Below are 18,305 nucleotides of genomic sequence, written 5' to 3'. Positions count from 1 at the left end.
TGATGAAGACAGCACACTAGGATAAGCAATGCCAAAGAATATGCAATAGAGATTGTAAATAAACGTCTAGAGGACTAAAACAGCGACAAACAGCAAACAATTTCAAATCAAGCACGCGAGTAGTCAGCCGGAAGTGACGTACCTGTGACGATTCCCAATCGTCCTGTCATTCATATTATATTAATTCTGTTATGTCCCCACTGTGTGTTCGACCGAGAGGTCGACCGAGCGACTCCAGCAGCTCGTACCAAAGAAAAACACAGCGTCTGTGGTTTGGACGTCCTGTGTTTTGACTTTAATTAAGACGAAAAATAAATCAGATGTAAACACTGAGAAAAAAACACTTTCAGTGAAAAAAGAACAATCACACACCAAATATAAACAGTGCTCAGAAAACAAGAGAGGAACAAGCTCCCAGCGACATTAGAGAAAATATCCCAGCTTTAACACTGGAGCAGATTTACAGCACAAGCCTCGACACTGAACTGAGGGTCAAAAATACAAACACAAAATAATTATTCATTAATCGTAATTGTGTTAAAATATACAATTAATTGTGATATTGATGTGTGCTCATGTCGCCCAGCACTAGTTTATATCGATTTTGTACATAGCCTTTTACATGTTTTTATAATTGTAGTGTATTTTTATAGCATTTTTTGTTGTATATATTGTTATACTATATTTAATTGTATTCCCAGAGTGATAGCTCACTCAGTGTAGCACTGCTTAATCAATCATCTTCGTCTGTCTAACTTGTGCAGGTAGGCAGTGGTCTGTCCCTTCTCTCTCAAACGCTCAGACGTTGGCTAACTTGATACCCATTCCATTGAAACAGCATAGGAACTGGCTCTACACGACTCAACTCGACTTAAAGCTTGTCGCTTTTCCACTGGCAGGGCTCCCCTACAAATGGAGCCAGTGAAAACCAGTTGCAAAACCCTGTCTCTAACAGAAATTCTCTGGCTTTGAAAATCATAACAGTGGCTCATTGTGTATGTGAGAATTATTTTAGTTTTTTGGACTAAACACGGTTCTGCACCCCAGTTCTCACAGATCAGTTTTACATGTTGCGCGTTTGGCTTTCACTGGAAATTTTCATCTGCCATCCCCCCCAAGGAGCGTACAAACCTTTTCAAAACACCTCGAGGTAAAGCTACGAGCTGCCGTTGTGAGTTCAAGCAAAATAAATGTGAAAGCTGCTGTAACAATTTTACAAGGCGCAAGTTTGTTCTGGATTTGAATGAGCTCTGCATTTCATGGTGATTGAGATGGCTCTGGCCAATCAGCGCTCTGCAGGGTTTACACCTCACCATTTAGTAACCACCATTAGTAACGTTAGCACTGCACCATTATCATTGCTTGTTTACAGTGGTGTGGAAGAGTCTAGTGGCTGATGTGTGCTCTAGCGGATGAGAGTTTTAACACAAGGCAAAATAAACCACAAATAAACCATCTGCCCCAAATCTTTTCCCGTAAACCATTAATTAAAATTGATATATTATTTAAAACATTATTTTGCGATACTCAAGTGTATCTATATTTTCTTACACCCCTAACTGAATGTTGTTCGAACACACAGTGCCTTGATATTAGAGCTACAGTAGCTGTTCTGTGGGATCAGTTCAGATCTGTCAAATTTTAAATAAATTAAAAAAAAAAACAATAAAAAATGTATTTAATAATTTTTTTAATGAGCCCTTTAGAACTTACTCAGTAATATTGACATATTCTGAAAATCTGTACTGTGAAGAAGTGTGTCTCAATTTGAAAACTGCTGGTCATTAACTATGTCCAGTGCTTTGTTCCAGATTGACAGGGAGCAGGTTCAGCACCACGGACAGAGCTCATTCTACTTCCTCTGCATCAGTGAATGGAAATGGGTTTGTGCTTCGTGCTCGGAGGGTTCTGTGGCCACAGAGGAGTTCAGGGGGAGGAGTTCTTGCTGACGGGCTTTTACCATCAGTGTGGAACACCTGCCCTAGATTTGGATTGTGTATGTGTGTGTGTGTGTGCTGATACATGCATTCACATATGCTATTATTCCCTAGTACTTCTATTGAATGTTCATGTGTTTGCAGGTTTGTGCAGATGTTTTAGATCAGGTGCAGACACAGGGTTTCTAATCTTCACAGAAACGTATCAAATGCAATGGGATCCTCTGGAGCAGCTGCACTAGAACCAAAGGTCACCCTGCTCAAGGCCAAATGAGAGCTAGTGGGGTACAAAGCCTGTGCAGTGGTGGAACCAATTGGAGGGGAGTTGTGATCCAGATCTAATTGTCCAACATCAGTAGCTAACCTTCCTTATGCTTTCCTAGCTGATTTCTATCCAGTCCAGTTTGAGTGATACCTGATAGAACACGTCTGTCTGTAAGACGTTTAAGACTGGAAGGTTGAATCTTAAAGTGGCAGCAGGGTGCATGAGTGTGTCTAATTATGCAGTTTGGGCATGATTCTGAGTATTATTTGTACAGATTAGTGATTAGAAATTTGATTTTCTGTGCTCTGTAGCCAACTCATTGACACATTTTGTTTTTGTAATATTGTTATGAAGATACAGCCAAAGCTTTCACTTGCTTCTAATTGGCTGAGTGCATGTTTGGGAATGTAGAAAATGCTGTGGGTGCAAGAGAGTGTTATTGGATGAAGGAAAATGAGGTTATTAAATCACTCTCCAGCCTGTCGATGGGAAAGCACGAAGGACATCTGGAATATATATTTGCAATTTGGCTGATTATATATTCATTTTCTTTTTTCTCAGTGATCTGCTGTCTTCAAAGTACATGGAGAGGCATATATCGGAGGAGGGGGAATCACACATCTTCAGGGTGAGTTTACAAGGCTGGAATGTTGTCTCATGACTTGTCAAAGGGGTCAGAACTTGCCCTAAGGTTTGTGTGTTTTAACTTTTCATATTTAAAAGATAATTCAAACCTTGCGGGTGAAACAGGTTGGGCTTTGCTGCCACACAGCTTCAAAAAGCATAATTTTAAACTAGGGGTGGGCGATATGGCCCTAAATTAATATCACAATATTTCTGGGTGTTTTGCGAAAACAGTATAATTGGCGATATGAAAAAACAGTGGAAAATACTTTTATTAATTCAAGAACACACTGTTGAAACAATCATATATGTTATGCTAATGTTAATTATAGTAAATTAAATAAATTTAATATATATCAGTATTAAATTGTTATATTTATTAAAAAGTTTTAATTTACTACAAATGTAACAAAAATAAAAAAAATAAATCTACCATACAACCAAAGTGCAGAAGATATTGTGTGTGCATATAAACAGCAAACGTAAACATTTATACAAAAAGTAACCTTAAAACTTCACAGTAAACAACACAAACACAGAATAGTTGCTGTGCCGAGTCATATATCAGAATATCATGATAATCACAATATTGATTTTTTCTATATTTTTAAATATTAAGATGATATTATCAAGAACAATATGATATGGCACAGCCCTACCTTAAACCCATCTAAAACACACAAAAACAAACAGGATACGAAAACCTTAAACCCCCAATTACTACAGTATTAGTTTTGTCCTATTTGTGAGAAATGGTCTGAAGTGGACACTGGATTCCCAGCTTTGAACTGTGAACAACCGTTTGTTGACTTCCTAATACTGTCTGAGCTGTAAACATGAGCTTTAGCCCATGGCACTAAAGATTCAGTGACCACACACACATTCACACACTCTCAGACCCTTAATCTCCACACCCCGTCCATGTCATTAGATTATGAGATTATCAGATGAATAAGTGTGTTAATGTGCTGAGATCAGTGTTAATCTGGGCTGATGTATAATCCATCTGAAGTTCAGAGTGGAACCCCACAGCTTCAGAACTTTCTAAATAAAGGTACTTGGCTTAAATGTTCAGAATCAGTGTTCTTGACAACATAGTGCTATAGGAACTGTGGTCAACTACTGCTTTTATTACAAAGAGAATATCAATACTGAATCATCACTCTGCATGATGAAATGAAGATATCCAACACAAAATAAAATTGTGTTGGATAAAGCACTGTGATCTTTTGAAGACGTACAAATGTTCCTCGGATTGGTGACCATAAAAAAATGTAAACAAAACGTTTAAAAATGCTGAGAGAGACATATATATGAGAGGTGTTTATATATGGCTGAGAGGATTGTTTATAATTGTTTGAAAGGGGTGTTTATACATGGTCAAGCAAGGTGGTTTTAAGTGTCTGAGATGGGTGTTTAGAAGTCTTTGAGAGGGGTGTTTGGGATGGGTGTTTATAAGTGTTTGAGGGGGCACATATAAGTGTTTGTTAGAGATGTTTATAAGTGTTTGAGAGGGGTGTTTGGTATGGGTGTTTATAAGTGGTTGAGGGGGCATATATATATGTTTGTGAGAGGTGTTTATAAGTGTTGGAGATGGGTGTTTAGACGTGTTTGAGAGGGGTGTTTGGGATTGGTGTTTAGAAGTGTTTGAGATGGGTGTTTAGAAGTGTTTGAGGGGGCACATATAAGTGTTTGTGAGAGGTGTTTAGAAGTGTTTGAGATGGGTGTTTATAAGTGTTTGAGAGGGGTGTTTGGGATGGGTATTTATAAGTGTGTCATAGGGCATATATAAGTGTTTGTGAGAGGTGTTTATAAGTTTTTGAGATGGGTGTTTAGAAGTGTTGGATATGGGTGCTTATAAGTGTTTAAGGGAGCATATATAAGTGTTTGTGAGAGGTGCTTATAAGTGTTTGAGATGGTTGTTTATAAGTGTTTGATAGGGGTGTACATAAGTGTTTGTGAGAGGTGTTTATAAGTGTTTGATATGGGTGCTTATAAGTCTTTGATAGAGGTGTACATGTTTGTGAGAGGTGTTTATAAGTCTTTGATATGGGTGTTTAAAAGTGTTGGATATGGGTGCTTATAAGTGTTTAAGGGGGCATATATGTGTTTGTGAGAGGTGCTTATAAGTGTTTGAGATGGGTGTTTAGAAGTGTTTGAGATGGGTGTTTATAAGTGTTTGATAGGGGTGTACATAAGTGTTTGTGAGAGGTGTTTATAAGTGTTTGATAGAGGTGTACATGTTTGTGAGAGGTGTTTATAAGTGTTTGAGATGGGTGTTTATAAGTGTTTGAGATGGGTGTTTATAAGTGTTTGAGAGAGGTGTTTGGGATGGGTGTACATAGGTGTTTAAGATGAGTGTTTATATGTATTTGAGGGAGGTGTTTATACATATTTGAAATGGGTGTTTATAAGTGTTTGAGAGGTGTGTTTGGGATGGGTATTAGAGTGTTTGTATTACAGGTGGGTGTGTATAAGTAGTTGATACGATTTTTATAAGTATTTGCGAGAACTGTTTATACATGGCTAAGAAAGGTTTATAAGTATTTGAGGTATGTGTTTATAAGTGGCAGAGAGGGATGTTTATTAGTGGTTGAGAAAGATATTTATACATGGTGGAGAGGGGTGCATTTAAGGGAAAGGGGTGTGTTTAGCTGAAAGAGGTCAGTTTGATTGTCGTTTAGTGCAGGTAGTGTATGAATGTCTGATGGAGGGAATGGATTGGTCCTGGGACAGAAAGTATGCTTATATCCCAGAACAGAACAGAAGGTGCTGATTGTTAGTTTTATGGCAGGCTGTTCCTGTTCGGATGTCCGGTTCTTACACACACACACACACACAAACACACACACAAGGGACAGGGTAACAGTGTCCTACTTACGCACTCAACTTTTGACATTTTCATTGTATCCCATGTGCGTGTGTGTCTGTGTGAATTTGGTGAAAAAAAACAGAATTAAGTGTTGCACTGAAATTATAGTTCCAGAATTCCAAAACCAGACTTGATTTATCCAAGAACATGTCTTTTAAAAAATGGTAACAATGAATAAGACATAAGGCAACAGTCATCCAAATAGGGCTGGGCGATATGGCCAGTATTTATATCACGGTATATTTCTAAATTTCAGTCGATAAAATATAATTCCGATATCGATATGAACAACTTAAAACAGAGAAAATCTGTTAAGAACCAACAAGAAACATCATCAAACATAAACCTCTTTGCATTGTCTGGACAGTGCCCTGTAAAGGTCTTCAGTCAGTGACAGATGCTGTAAATAATGTATACTGAAATATTAAAAATATGCTTAAAAATCATATCATTGTTATTGAAACAATTGATTTTATATTGTGATATATATTGATACTGAACCCTACATCCAAGACAATGAAGACTGAAGTATGCCTCATACATGTAATGGGACAGCAGTAATATTTTAGTGCATTTGGCACTGTCATATTTGAAAACATCAATCCTGGGGAAGTGCTGCTCTGCCTGTTTGTTTACGTTCAGAAGCTCAGTGTATTTTAAAGTGGAATGGTTTGCTTGAGGGAATAAATGACTAATAAATGACTTCTATTAACTGGAATTACCACAATAAATCTCATTATTAAGTTGGGTTGTTTACTTTTTTGGATAGAATTGTGTACTCTGCTTCTTTCACTTGAGTATGGACATGTTTACCTCGGTCATATAACTTTCTGTTACTGCCGTATGTCACTCTGTTATAGGCATATTTAACCCTGGAATTGACATATTCAGCACAGACACTACCATATTTCACTTAGTTATTGGCAACTTTAACTCACACCCTGGCATAATCATGTTATTGGCAGTTTTCACTTGGATATTGACAAATGTCACTCACTTATTGACAGTCCTAATAGAATCTTACAACAGAAGATTCAGCAGCTGACCACTGGCTTGTATTTTAAGTGTATTTCATATCAACACGCTTTATATTATTTTCAGCAAAATGGGAAATGTTTTAAAAGTATTGCCCGTGACTGGAGATTCGGTTGAAAAACACTGGAGTCTTCCTTTAAAAGCAAGAAATACAGAATCAGAGGCAGGGAGAAGAGAGAGAGATGCTCTAAAATAACTGAATTCTAGAGCAGAAGCACAGTTATATTTAGCTCTGCTCCAACCCTCCTATCTCTCTATTTCTCTCTCTCTCTCTCTCTCTCTCTCTCTCTCTCTCTCTCTCTCTCTCTCACTCTCTCTCTCTCTCCTTCCCCACTGTTTAATGAATATCAAGGCTTCATAAAATTGCGTTGATGTTTTATATTTTATGTTTTTTTACCCTTGGTAGGTTTGGAAACATACTGTTTTTGTGATGTCACAAAAGCTAGCACATTTACACACATAGGCCTGTTCAGTCAGCCGCACTATAGCCCTGCCTATTTTCTACTTGCTATTTTGTTAAATAAATGCAAATATCATATGTGGAACTTAATCTAATAAAACAAACAAACAAACAAACAAACAAACAAAAAATGCAATACAGGCAAAATATAGATGGACCCTTTAAGTTATTTCAGAGCATCACTTGTGTGTATCACTTTGCAGAGCTGATCCAGGTGCTTTGAAGGAAAATCACACTGGTTTCTGTGTTTTAGTAGCACTGTGTGTGTGTGTGTGTGTGTGTGTGTGTGTGTGTGTGGACAGTGGATGTGTATATAATAGCTGCTTCATATCTCTGCAGCTCACAGCAATACATTGATGTATGCTGGGTCATTAGTTCAGAGAAGACAGGCTCCAAGCCAGATCTCAATTCAGGAATGACGGATTGAAAGAAAGAAAGAAAGAAAGAGAAGTGTGTGTGTGTGTGTGTGTGTGTGTGTGGGACGTGACAACACTCGAGGAGATAAGGACTCTTGAGGGCTGAAAATCCTGCAATTTGATTGGAGAAGGAAAGCAGAGAGAATGGCCTAAAGAAGACAAAGAGAACATGAAAGAGTGATAAATCATTTTTTTATCTATATCATAATATCATGTTAGCTTTTTAGAATATTGTTATAGACCACCAAAGTCACATCCTTCTGTAGCTGGTGTCATGCCCATGCTACAGGAATTCCAGGTCTAAACTTACTTTAAAACCTTTCAGGCCTTTCAAACCTTTCAAAAAGTGAAAAGTAATAATTATTAAGAATTAAAATATATCTGAGTAAATGAAGAAATATAATCGGATATTATATAATCTACGTTTGTCCGTATCGTGCAGCACTAATAGAGGAGGAGCAAAATGGGAGAGAGCAATGTACAAAGAGTGGAAAATATAAATGTCAGCTGAGGGGGGAAGAGAGAAAAAGAGAGAGAGAGCATTACATGAAATGGATATGCCAGGAAAATGCTGCAGGATGTCCTTAGGGAGGAAGGAGAGAGACCCCCCTGCCCTAATGGCAGCCAAGCACTTATGCTGAGAAGCATTTTTGCAAATAGCATGCGCACACACTAGATACACACACACACATACACATAAACGTGTATATATATATATATAATGTGTGTGTGTGTGTGTATGCATTTCTGTGAGCGTATGTGTGAACACGGTTTACAGACTCAGCATATCAAGCATTTATACTGGACCAGCCAGTTGAGTCTATTGATAAATTTACACACACACACAGCCCTTTAGGAAGTGGCCAGATGAACTGCATCATGACTCGCGTTGACTGACCTGTTACAGTGGTCATTACACGGCCACTGAAAGTGATACACTCAAGTGATAGTTTGGGCCTAATGGATGTTTTTGTCGAGTCAGTTTTTCGTTCTTATTCATCCCCTTCTACCAAAATTACGGCTGAACAAACAGTACAGCTGGACACAAGAAAGATTTCCAGCACCACATGGAACTGGCCTGTAACTCACTAACTCACTCGTACACATTTAACAGTTCAAATTCTCTCCACATGGGGCATTAGCAGTCAAACTGTCCAATAATCTCAAATAATCCATTGAGTACTCCACTTTTCTCCTAACCCTTGTCCCAATTCTCACCTTAAGGCCTTCCTGGAACTGTGCACTTATAATATAACTGTGCATAATGGTGAGGGTTCAAGGATCAAAGGGTTGGAGGGTTAGACAGAGAATGGGATACTCGTGCCGTTCAGGTGTTTATATCACTGCAGAATAAATGTGAAACACTGCAGCTTAAAACCAAAGAGAACTTAACTTTACAGTGTTTTATTAGAGCCTTCTACACCTAAAGCCTTGCACACTTAGGAGGGCACGAGGGTGCAAGTGTGGGAATTTTGAAAATTTTGTCAATAGCTGTGTGTGTATGAGTCATTGAGCCAGTGTCTAGTGCCCTGTGATTGATGGGTACCCTGCAGCATTCCTGCTTTACGCCCAGTGATTCCAGGTACTCTCCTGATACACCACAGCCCTGCTGTTAGAGACGATGAATGAATGAATGGTGTCATGACTGTTCATGAATGTGCTTTTAGAAACACTTTGCTGTGAGTCATAATTCCTAAGGCTACATGATATCTGAGTAAATCTTTTATGATAAATGTCATAACTTTCATTCATTCATAATCTGTAACCAGTTCAAGTTCGCGGTGGGTCCAGGGCTTACCAGGAATCATTGGGCGCAAGGCAGGAATACACCCTGTGTGTGAGTGTGTGTTGCCCTGTGAAGGACTGGCGCCCCCTCCAGGGTGACCTACATACAGTAAAGTGTAAATACAACAGCTATTGCATATTTCTGTGCACTTTTAAAAATAAAGGTGTTACAAAGGGTTCTTTGAGTGATGCAATAGAAGAACCACTTTTGGTTCCATAAAGAACCATGTTTGTTTAAGAGATGTGCGAGTGTGAAGAACCTTTTTAAACCTTTAAAAAAAAAAACATTACTTGATTTTAAGGTATTTATCCATTTAAACATAAGTTACATAAGTAGGTTATATTTATTTCTAGAGCGCATTTAAAAGCAACTATCATTGCCCAAAGTTCTTAACAAATAGAGGAAGATAATAAAAATATAGGTAGAGAAGGGGAGGGGAGAGGGAAAAGAAAATACAAAGAATAACATTAAATTACAACATAATAGAGAAAGCACTTTCAGCAGAAAAGGCTTATTAGCAGCAGTATAGGACACAGAATTAAACTCAGCAAGGAAAGGACAATAAAATTAACTCCTTATTTTTAAGAGTGTATAAAAAGTTATAATTTTGCACAAAAGCTTCATAGGAAAACAGTGCTTTTGGACTAGCTCAGTAGCCCTCTGTATTATCTGAAAAACTTGGCAGACGTTCTCTGGCTTGTGATTCCTAACTAGCATTTTCAAAATAGACTAATGTTTAAAAGTAATGAAGCAACTGAGCAATGCTAACGTGGCTAGCTGTGTATGAACACTAGCAATGCCAGTTGGTGTTACCTAATGCTAAATGCTTTCTGAGGCTGAATCTCAAAAGACTCCAAGGCTCCCTATGTAGTGCACTACATATATTATAAAATAAAGCCTGCTACACTCAATTCATTATAGATGTAATATTGAGACATTTTCAAGCAGAGGAGAACATAACACAACCCCATTTTTAATAATTTTGTGTGCTACATAGCAGTGCCCAGAGACTAGGAGCCATTTGAGTTTTAGCTGAAGTTATAGTACAGTTTAGTGATCCAGTAAATACCAGGACTTTGCTTATAAATATGTTATGCTAAATGAAGAATTAGCTTATTCATTAAAAGCTGCCCTAGAAAACTTAGCATAGTGCTAAAAAGGGTGAGTATACCACACAGTTTTATATTCTGCTTTTTTTTTTTTTTTGAAAATCAAGAACTTGAAGGAAGATATTGGATAGTGAATAGTGTGTGTGTGTGTGTGTGTGTGTATGTGTGAGACCAGAGTCTTCACTGGGCCATTGGTATGCAGAGACACTCTTGATGTCAGTGAGGGAGTGGGTGTGTGTAGTGATAAATTGTGTGCCATTTGGTATCTTAGCGACATGGCTAGGGTATTTGTTTGTGTGTGTGTGTGTGTGTGTGTGTGTGTGTGTGTGCATGTGTGTGTGTATGTGTGTGTGTATGTGCAATGCATAATTAGGTTTGCAAACCTTTATCAAATCCCTAATAGAAGATCGTGGGTGAAGCCACTCATTATGGGACTGCATTAGAAATATAATTATCATCACTATTATTATATCTCTGACTGTACTCACTGTATTTTTTTTTTTTTTATCATGGTTATAATGTATTTATGTTATTCATTCAGCTGTTGTTTGGCAAGTCTAGCGTCATGGAATTATATTCATGCTTTTTTTTTTGTTCATTTATTTATTTTACATATTTAACACAAAATCACAAAAAATAAATGTAAATACTTAGTGGAGGCCAAATTGACACATGATGTTTTTTTTTCCCATCAGGGTGGGGAGCACTGTTACTACCACGGAAAATTGCGGGATATCCCAGAGTCCTTTGTGGCCCTATCCACTTGCCATGGATTACAGTAAGTCTAGCGTTTGTTCACACACAAACACATAAACATTATTTACATGTGTATAAAATACATACACTCACTGATCACATTCGAACCTATACACAAGTACAACATTGTAACTATACACTACAGGGTGGGTCATTTATATGGATACACCTTAATAAAATGGGAATGGTTGTTGATATTAACTTCCTGTTTGTGGCACATTAGTATATGGGAGGGGGGAAACTTTTCAAGATGGGTGGTGACCATGGCGGCCATTTTGAAGTAGGCCATTTTGGATCCAACTTTTGTTTTTTGTGATGGGAAGAGGGTCATGTGACACATCAAACTTACTGGGAATTTCACAAGAAAAATGTGCTTGGTTTTAACGTAACTTTATTCTTTCATGAGTTATTTACAAGTTTCTGAACACTTATAAAATGTGTTCAAAGTGCTGCCCATTGTGTTGGATTGTCAATGCAACCCTCTTCTCCCACTCTTCACACACTGACAGCAACACCGCAGGAGAAATTCTAGCACAGACTTCCAGTATCCGTAGTTTCAGGTGCTGCACATCTTGCTGGTATGGTGTGGTATATGGGGTACAAAGATAGTGGGGCCATTCTTCATCAATGGAAACCTCAAGGCCACTGGATATGAATTGCTACATGATGATGTGTTTCCCTCTTTATGCACTGAAGCTGGCACGTTCCCTGAGTTTTTCCAGCAAGATGGTGCACCACCACATTATGGGTGTCAGGTCTGAGCATTCCTAGATGAACAGTTTCCTGGAAAGTGGATTGGTCGTCGTGGGTCAGTTGAATGGCCCCCAAGGTCTCCTGATCTGACCCCCCATCTTTGGGGTCATCTGAAGGCAATTGTCTATGCTGTGAAGATATGAGATGTGCACATAGTTGTCTAAGTGCAACCAGGAAGGAAGACCGATTCTCAGACCCGAGGTGAAATCAGAGGAATAAAGACACAGAGTCAAGTATTCACTCCAATCTCTAGTTTATTCAAACATTTGTTGCAGTACATATAGGACCCCAGTCACATACACCCCACGGTCATGTGCCCCTTCTGCACGTACACCAATCATCATGTGTACCGTTCGGACATTATTACATCATGTCTCACTTCACAAACCCAGACCTTCCCTTAACTGTCCTGTATCTGTTATCTTCTATTTCACTTCTGTCAACAAAGTGATTGCAGATGGTGAGGTTAAGTTCAGGCTGTACTCAGGATGTTCTCCAACTTATTGCTTGGACTTCTCACTTCTTCACTTTCTCCAAATCTGTCTAGGGACCTACTTCCCTAGTCTAATCTCAGAATCTCCAACCTATCTTCCCTATTCTAATCTCTCTGTTCCCTTCTCCAACAGTTTCTGGGTCGTGCCCTGAGTCACGATGTAATAAGCCCTTTAAGGTCACAAGCTTAAGCACAATATGTTCTATACTTCACTCAGGATGTATGTGTCTATAACAATCATTATAGAGTATATTGGTGGATCAGAATCATTATTATCTCAATACAACGTTATATTGCATTTCCCATCACACACCTCCCTTTTTATGATTAATTAAACATGTAATATGGAACAACTTAATCATAAATCAACGTAAAGTAATAAAATGCAAAGGATAACATCATCCTCAGACTAGCTAGGTATCATGCATTGGAAAATAAGCAAAAGTAAAATAAAAAGGTAAACCGATTGAGTGATTAAATGACTGAGTATTAAAGAAATATTGATGAAATGTATAAAATTTTTGTTCCTTTTCGGCCGAGATCATATCAAGGGCGAGTCGGTTTTGGCATGTCATTTTTGAAGCAAAATGCAGTTGTTTTCCCAGAACCTTCAATGTGTCACAAGTGTCATGTTGGCTAAACTTTGTTTGTTGTACCATATGAAATTTATCCAATCTACATTTTTGTTGACTGTAACCCATACGAAAATAGACTCAATGCCTGCTGCTATAGGGTTTCGCGCTTTAAATTCATCAGGGACTCCCCTTGGAATGCTGATAGCATCCAGATAAATTAAATGGTCCCCCATGAAATCTCTTTTGTATCTGTGAATTACCTTTTTAGATGCAAGATCAGATCATTTGAATTTAGGAAAAATAAGCTTCGGCTCTGCCAGCATGACTAGTGCACACGTACATGTCCAATTTGAAGGAAGTGTTAATCTACATTTACATTTATGCATTTGGCAGATGCTTTTATACAAAGCGACTTACAAAAGAGGATCTAATAAGTCCATTAAAGAAAGACATTCAGTGCAAAAGATACTCTCGGAAAAGCTGGGTTTTCAATGATTTCTTGAATGTAGAGAGGGCTTTTGTTGCTCTGATAGTGATTGGAAGCTCGTTCCACCAGCGTGGTACTAGAGATGGGAATAGCCTCGACTGACCTGTACGGGGGTTTGGTCGTGTTAGTTGGCGCTCCTTTGAGGAACGGAGAGGGCGGGCGCTAACGTATGGTTTTAAGAGTCTATTGAGGAAGATGGGAGCAGAGCCAGTGAATAATCTGAAGGCCATCATTAGTGATTTAAATTTGATGCGAGCAGCTAAGGGTAGCCAATGCAGCTCAACTAACAGGGGCGTGACATGTGCTCTTTTAGGCTGGTTGAAAACCAGGCGTGCTGCAGCATTCTGGATCATCTGTAGCGGTCTCACAGCACAGGCCGGAAGACCTGTCAGGGGGGTGTTGCAATATTCAAGACGGGAGATTACTAACGTCTGAACAAGCTTTACTCACATGGTTTACTTTTATTGTCATGTAATATACACCGTATCTTTAATGGTTCTGGATGCATGTATCTCACATATTTGGCACAAGTGGTAGCATTGTAAGGAAATGGCATGATAATGGGAACTTCCCAAGCGCTCATACAAACATAGCATGATGAATTAGTAGCTGTTGTAACAGCATGTTGTAACAGCAGAGATTAATACCAGATCATATCGTCTTCGTGCCTAAACCTTGAAATAGCCTTTACAAAGTTAGTGCCAATAACATCAGCCAAGTTGATTAACACTCAAAAAACATCAATTTTTTTTTACAGAATTATTGTTGCTTTGTAACGTTGGAGCTTGCTTGCAGTGTGTCACGTGGATCCAAGGCACACTTCCCTCAAATTTCACAGCGGTTTCCGTAGTCAGAAGGACTTGGAATGGACCCAACCCCTGCTGTCGCTTCCAATGTTTAGGCCTGTGATCTCTTATCACCACCCAGTCTCCTGTTTCAAGGAGTGTAACTTCCCCTCAGATGGTTTGAGCAGAGCTGCTGCTGCCTGAGTGAAAAGAGCATAAAGTTGTTAGTAATTTCTTACAATAGGACAACATGTGGTCCTCCAGTAGATCCAGATCGTCAAGGTGACCTGGTGGATACAAACCCCATCTCGGTGGTCTGCCAAACAACATTTCAAATGCCGTTAAACCAGTTCTGGTTCTGGTTCGCATGTGCATATACATTAAGACCAGTGGCAGCCCCTGCATCCAAATGAGCCCTGTTTCTGCACAACATTTCTGTAGTTTGCTTTTGATTGTTGCACTTCCTCTTTCCATTGAACCTACACCTTGTGGATGATAGGCACAAAGCAATTCCACTTATATGTCCAATTTCTCCTTGAGCTGAGTGAGTGCTGTACTAATGGAGACTAATCCGTTGTCACCGCCAATGTGTCAGGGAATACCCCCAATGTGGAATAATGTGCACCAAGGCTCTTGCTACTGCCTGCACATCTTGCTTTCTGGTACATTGGAGAACGCCCACTATCACCAAATAATGCATCTTCCCTCACACAAAAGTCCATCTGTAAATGTTCAAATGGCTCATTGGGTGGAGCATGTGCCCCTGGTGTTACTTTAATCCCTCATGCTGCATTATCCTGGACGCAAATAAGGCACTTCTCACAATATTTCTGAATGGACATTGAAAATTGAAAAACACACAGAGGGCAGGCATGATCCATCTAAGGCCTGTCATACTCCGTTTTGAAAACACAGCCATCTTTACATCAAGCATTATGCATCTGAGGACTGAGAAGTGAGTTCAGTGAGAAAGACGGGCTGGAACACACACTTCCTGTAAGAGAGGAAGCAATGGGTCATTTTGAGCGGCATGCTTGACTGCTGTGTTTGTGAGGGCATGGCCCCTAACAGTCTTTGAAGTGTCTTAAATGTGAGCCTGACACTTAATCACTGCAACAGCTTTGGGCAAAATAATTGCTTTCAATAAAGCCACCAGTAAAATATGATCAATGTGTTTACCTGTGAATGTAAGAAACTTCCTGCATTACCACATCATTCGATGAACACCGGAATAAGCCAAATATTTGCACTCTCACCCTCAGCCAGTGTAAAGGCCTCTGTTAGAGCCACTGACTCAGCTGCTTGAGCTGAGGGGGAACCTGGCAATCTACCAGAACACAAACACTCATGCATGGACACAACAGCAAAACCAACTTGGTTCTTTCCACAAGTGTCATGAGATGCTAACCCATCGACAAACAAATTAAGATCAGCGTTAGGAATTGTAATATCCCTTAAATCAGGTCTCAAGGAGCAGACCTGAGAGATGGCTGTCAAAAATCATGAGGCTGTCCCTCATCCTGTGTAAGGAGCAGGCTTTAGAATTGTGCAACACTGAATAGTAACATTCAGCAGTTAAAGCAACAAGGCAACAAGTAACCAGCGTGCAGCTGACAAATGACATGTATCCTGTTCTAAGAAACATCATTAACACCTCATGTTGAACCCCCAATGACAAAATTTTTTAACACCATGATATTTGTGGAAGCTAGGATGGCCAGGTTTGCTGGAGAAATATGCCCCTGTGCACTTATCACCCCATGAGAACACAACAATGCAATATTATCTTCATGACATGCTTCAGCATCACACAAACATCCCCCTGCCCCTGGGGAAAAATAAATCCTCAAATCAGCCTTAAGGGCTGCATTAAAAATGATCAGTGATTCTGCATAACCCTGAGGAAATCGGGTCCATGTCCACAATTTACCCCCTAAATAAAATTGACAACCGGGGCGGCACGGAGGCGCAGAGAGGTAGTGTTGCAGTCACACACAGGGACCTGGAGGTTGTGGGTTCGATTCCCGCTCCGGGTGACTGTCTGTGAGGAGTGTGGTGTGTTCTCCCCGTGTCCACGTGGGTTTCCTCCGGGTGACTTTCTGTGAGGAGTGTGGTGTGTTCTCCCTGTGTCTGCGTGGGTTTCCTCCGGGTGACTGTCTGTGAGGAGTTGGTGTGTTCTCCCTGTGTCCGCGTGGGTTTCCTCCGGGTGACTTTCTGTGAGGAGTGTGGTGTGTTCTCCCTGTGTCTGTGTGGGTTTCCTCCGGGTGACTGTCTGTGAGGAGTGTGGTGTGTTCTTCCTGTGTCTGTGTGGGTTTCCTCCGGGTGACTTTCTTTGAGGAGTGTGGTGTGTTCTCCCTGTGTCTGTGTGGGTTTCCTCCGGGTGACTGTCTGTGAGGAGTGTGGTGTGTTCTCCCTGTGTCTGTGTGGGTTTCCTCCGGGTGACTTTCTGTGAGGAGTGTGGTGTGTTCTCCCCGTGTCCACGTGGGTTTCCTCCGGGTGACTGTCTGTGAGGAGTTGGTGGGTGGATTGGAGACTCAAAAGTGTCCGTAGGTGTGAGTGTGTGAGTGAATGTGTGAGTGAGTGTTGCCCTGTGAAGGACTGGCGCCCCCTCCAGGGTGTGTTCCCGCCTTGCGCCCAATGATTCCAGGTAGGCTCTGGACCCACCGCGACCCTGAACTGGATAAGGGTTACAGATAATGAATGAATGAATGAAAGAATGAAAATTGCCAACCAGTACTGGATTTCTGGGTGCACCGGAATGCTGAAAAATGCATTCGCTAAATCAATCACAGAAAAATAAGTGCTGTTAACAAGTTTAGCAGGTACCTGGGATAAGTCTATGTGCTGATTTGGAACTTCTGGAGAGGGTGGATGAATCTCAGGATTAATCTCAGAATTTACTGCCTGCAGGTCTTGCACAAATCTGCACTCTCCAGATTCCCCTGAAGCACTAGAATTTATTCTTGTTCACCAAATAAATTAGGGTATGAACAGCTGATTTAGGGCGGGGAACAATCACACCAGCAGCGGCGAGCGAATTGAACACTGATGTGATGCCCTCAATAGCGATGGGATTAACTACTACAGGTTGGGCACATACTATCATTCCCAACTTCATATTTGCTCTTTGCATATAAGCAGTTTGAGACTGCAGCCAGATCCTCAGGAGGAACTGAAACCCTTACACAGCTCTGGTTTGTGTGTGTGTTCAAATCAATTGTGAAAATAGAAACCACAGCCGTGTATTAGACACGGAACACTTCAGAATTTTCACCTTTTATTTTCACATCCTCCTCCATGATCCCGCCAAACATTCAGGGAGATGCACTGGCACTACCACAGACCCAGATCTCTCCACCCATCCTCAAGAAGTTTAGACAGTGATATATGAGGCTCAGAATGCAAGAATATACTTCTCTTTTGTGAGAGTGAGAGGATGATCTGAGCCACGGAGTGACAACATTCCCCAACAGAGATACACAAGCTTTAGCTTTTCACTTAAAACCATCAAATTCCTTTTGGTTTAAAATCTTCATCAGCCTCTTCATGCATGTGCACAGTGCAATGAAGGTCCTCTACTGACATGACATCGACCCAGTCTGTTAGGAGGTCAGTGGACTGCAGAAATTTAGACTTAACAGTGGTCAAGCCAAGCTTGCTCAGCTTCCACTCGTATGTATAACAGCAAGCCACTTGCCTGCTTCACCATGACATACACCACTGTATCCTCCGCACAGACCTCGATGCCCACATAGACTCAGTATATATTAAATACTCAATTTACACATTAAATCCCTAAATCCCTGAATCCCTGCACAGGGCGAAACTTAGAAAACAAAAATGCATTATTTTTTGCATAGAACATCCTAAAGGCTCTGTTACTACATCTGTAACCTTGACCAGACGGCCCTATGCTGAGGTCTAATTGAAAAACATGAAGCTCAGAAGTGTT

At 40.1% G+C, this 18,305-nt stretch overlaps 1 protein-coding gene across 2 annotated transcripts in view; it reads left to right on the top strand.

Moving 5' to 3' along the window:
• adam22 (ADAM metallopeptidase domain 22) overlaps window positions 1-18,305 on the top strand; it is a 131,124-nt gene that overhangs the window by 45,067 nt on the left and 67,752 nt on the right. For both annotated transcript variants that reach the window (XM_066645547.1, XM_066645540.1), the window contains exons 4-5: window positions 2,764-2,830; window positions 11,200-11,282. In XM_066645547.1, the coding sequence (XP_066501644.1) occupies window positions 2,764-2,830; window positions 11,200-11,282 (150 nt within the window). The remainder of the gene's footprint in view (window positions 1-2,763; window positions 2,831-11,199; window positions 11,283-18,305) is intronic.

The sequence above is a fragment of the Hoplias malabaricus genome, chromosome 1 (genome assembly GCF_029633855.1).
Source record: "Hoplias malabaricus isolate fHopMal1 chromosome 1, fHopMal1.hap1, whole genome shotgun sequence".
Classification (NCBI taxonomy): domain Eukaryota; kingdom Metazoa; phylum Chordata; class Actinopteri; order Characiformes; family Erythrinidae; genus Hoplias; species Hoplias malabaricus.
Note: the sequence above shows the minus strand (reverse complement) of the source record. Positions and strands in the feature narration are given on the sequence as shown.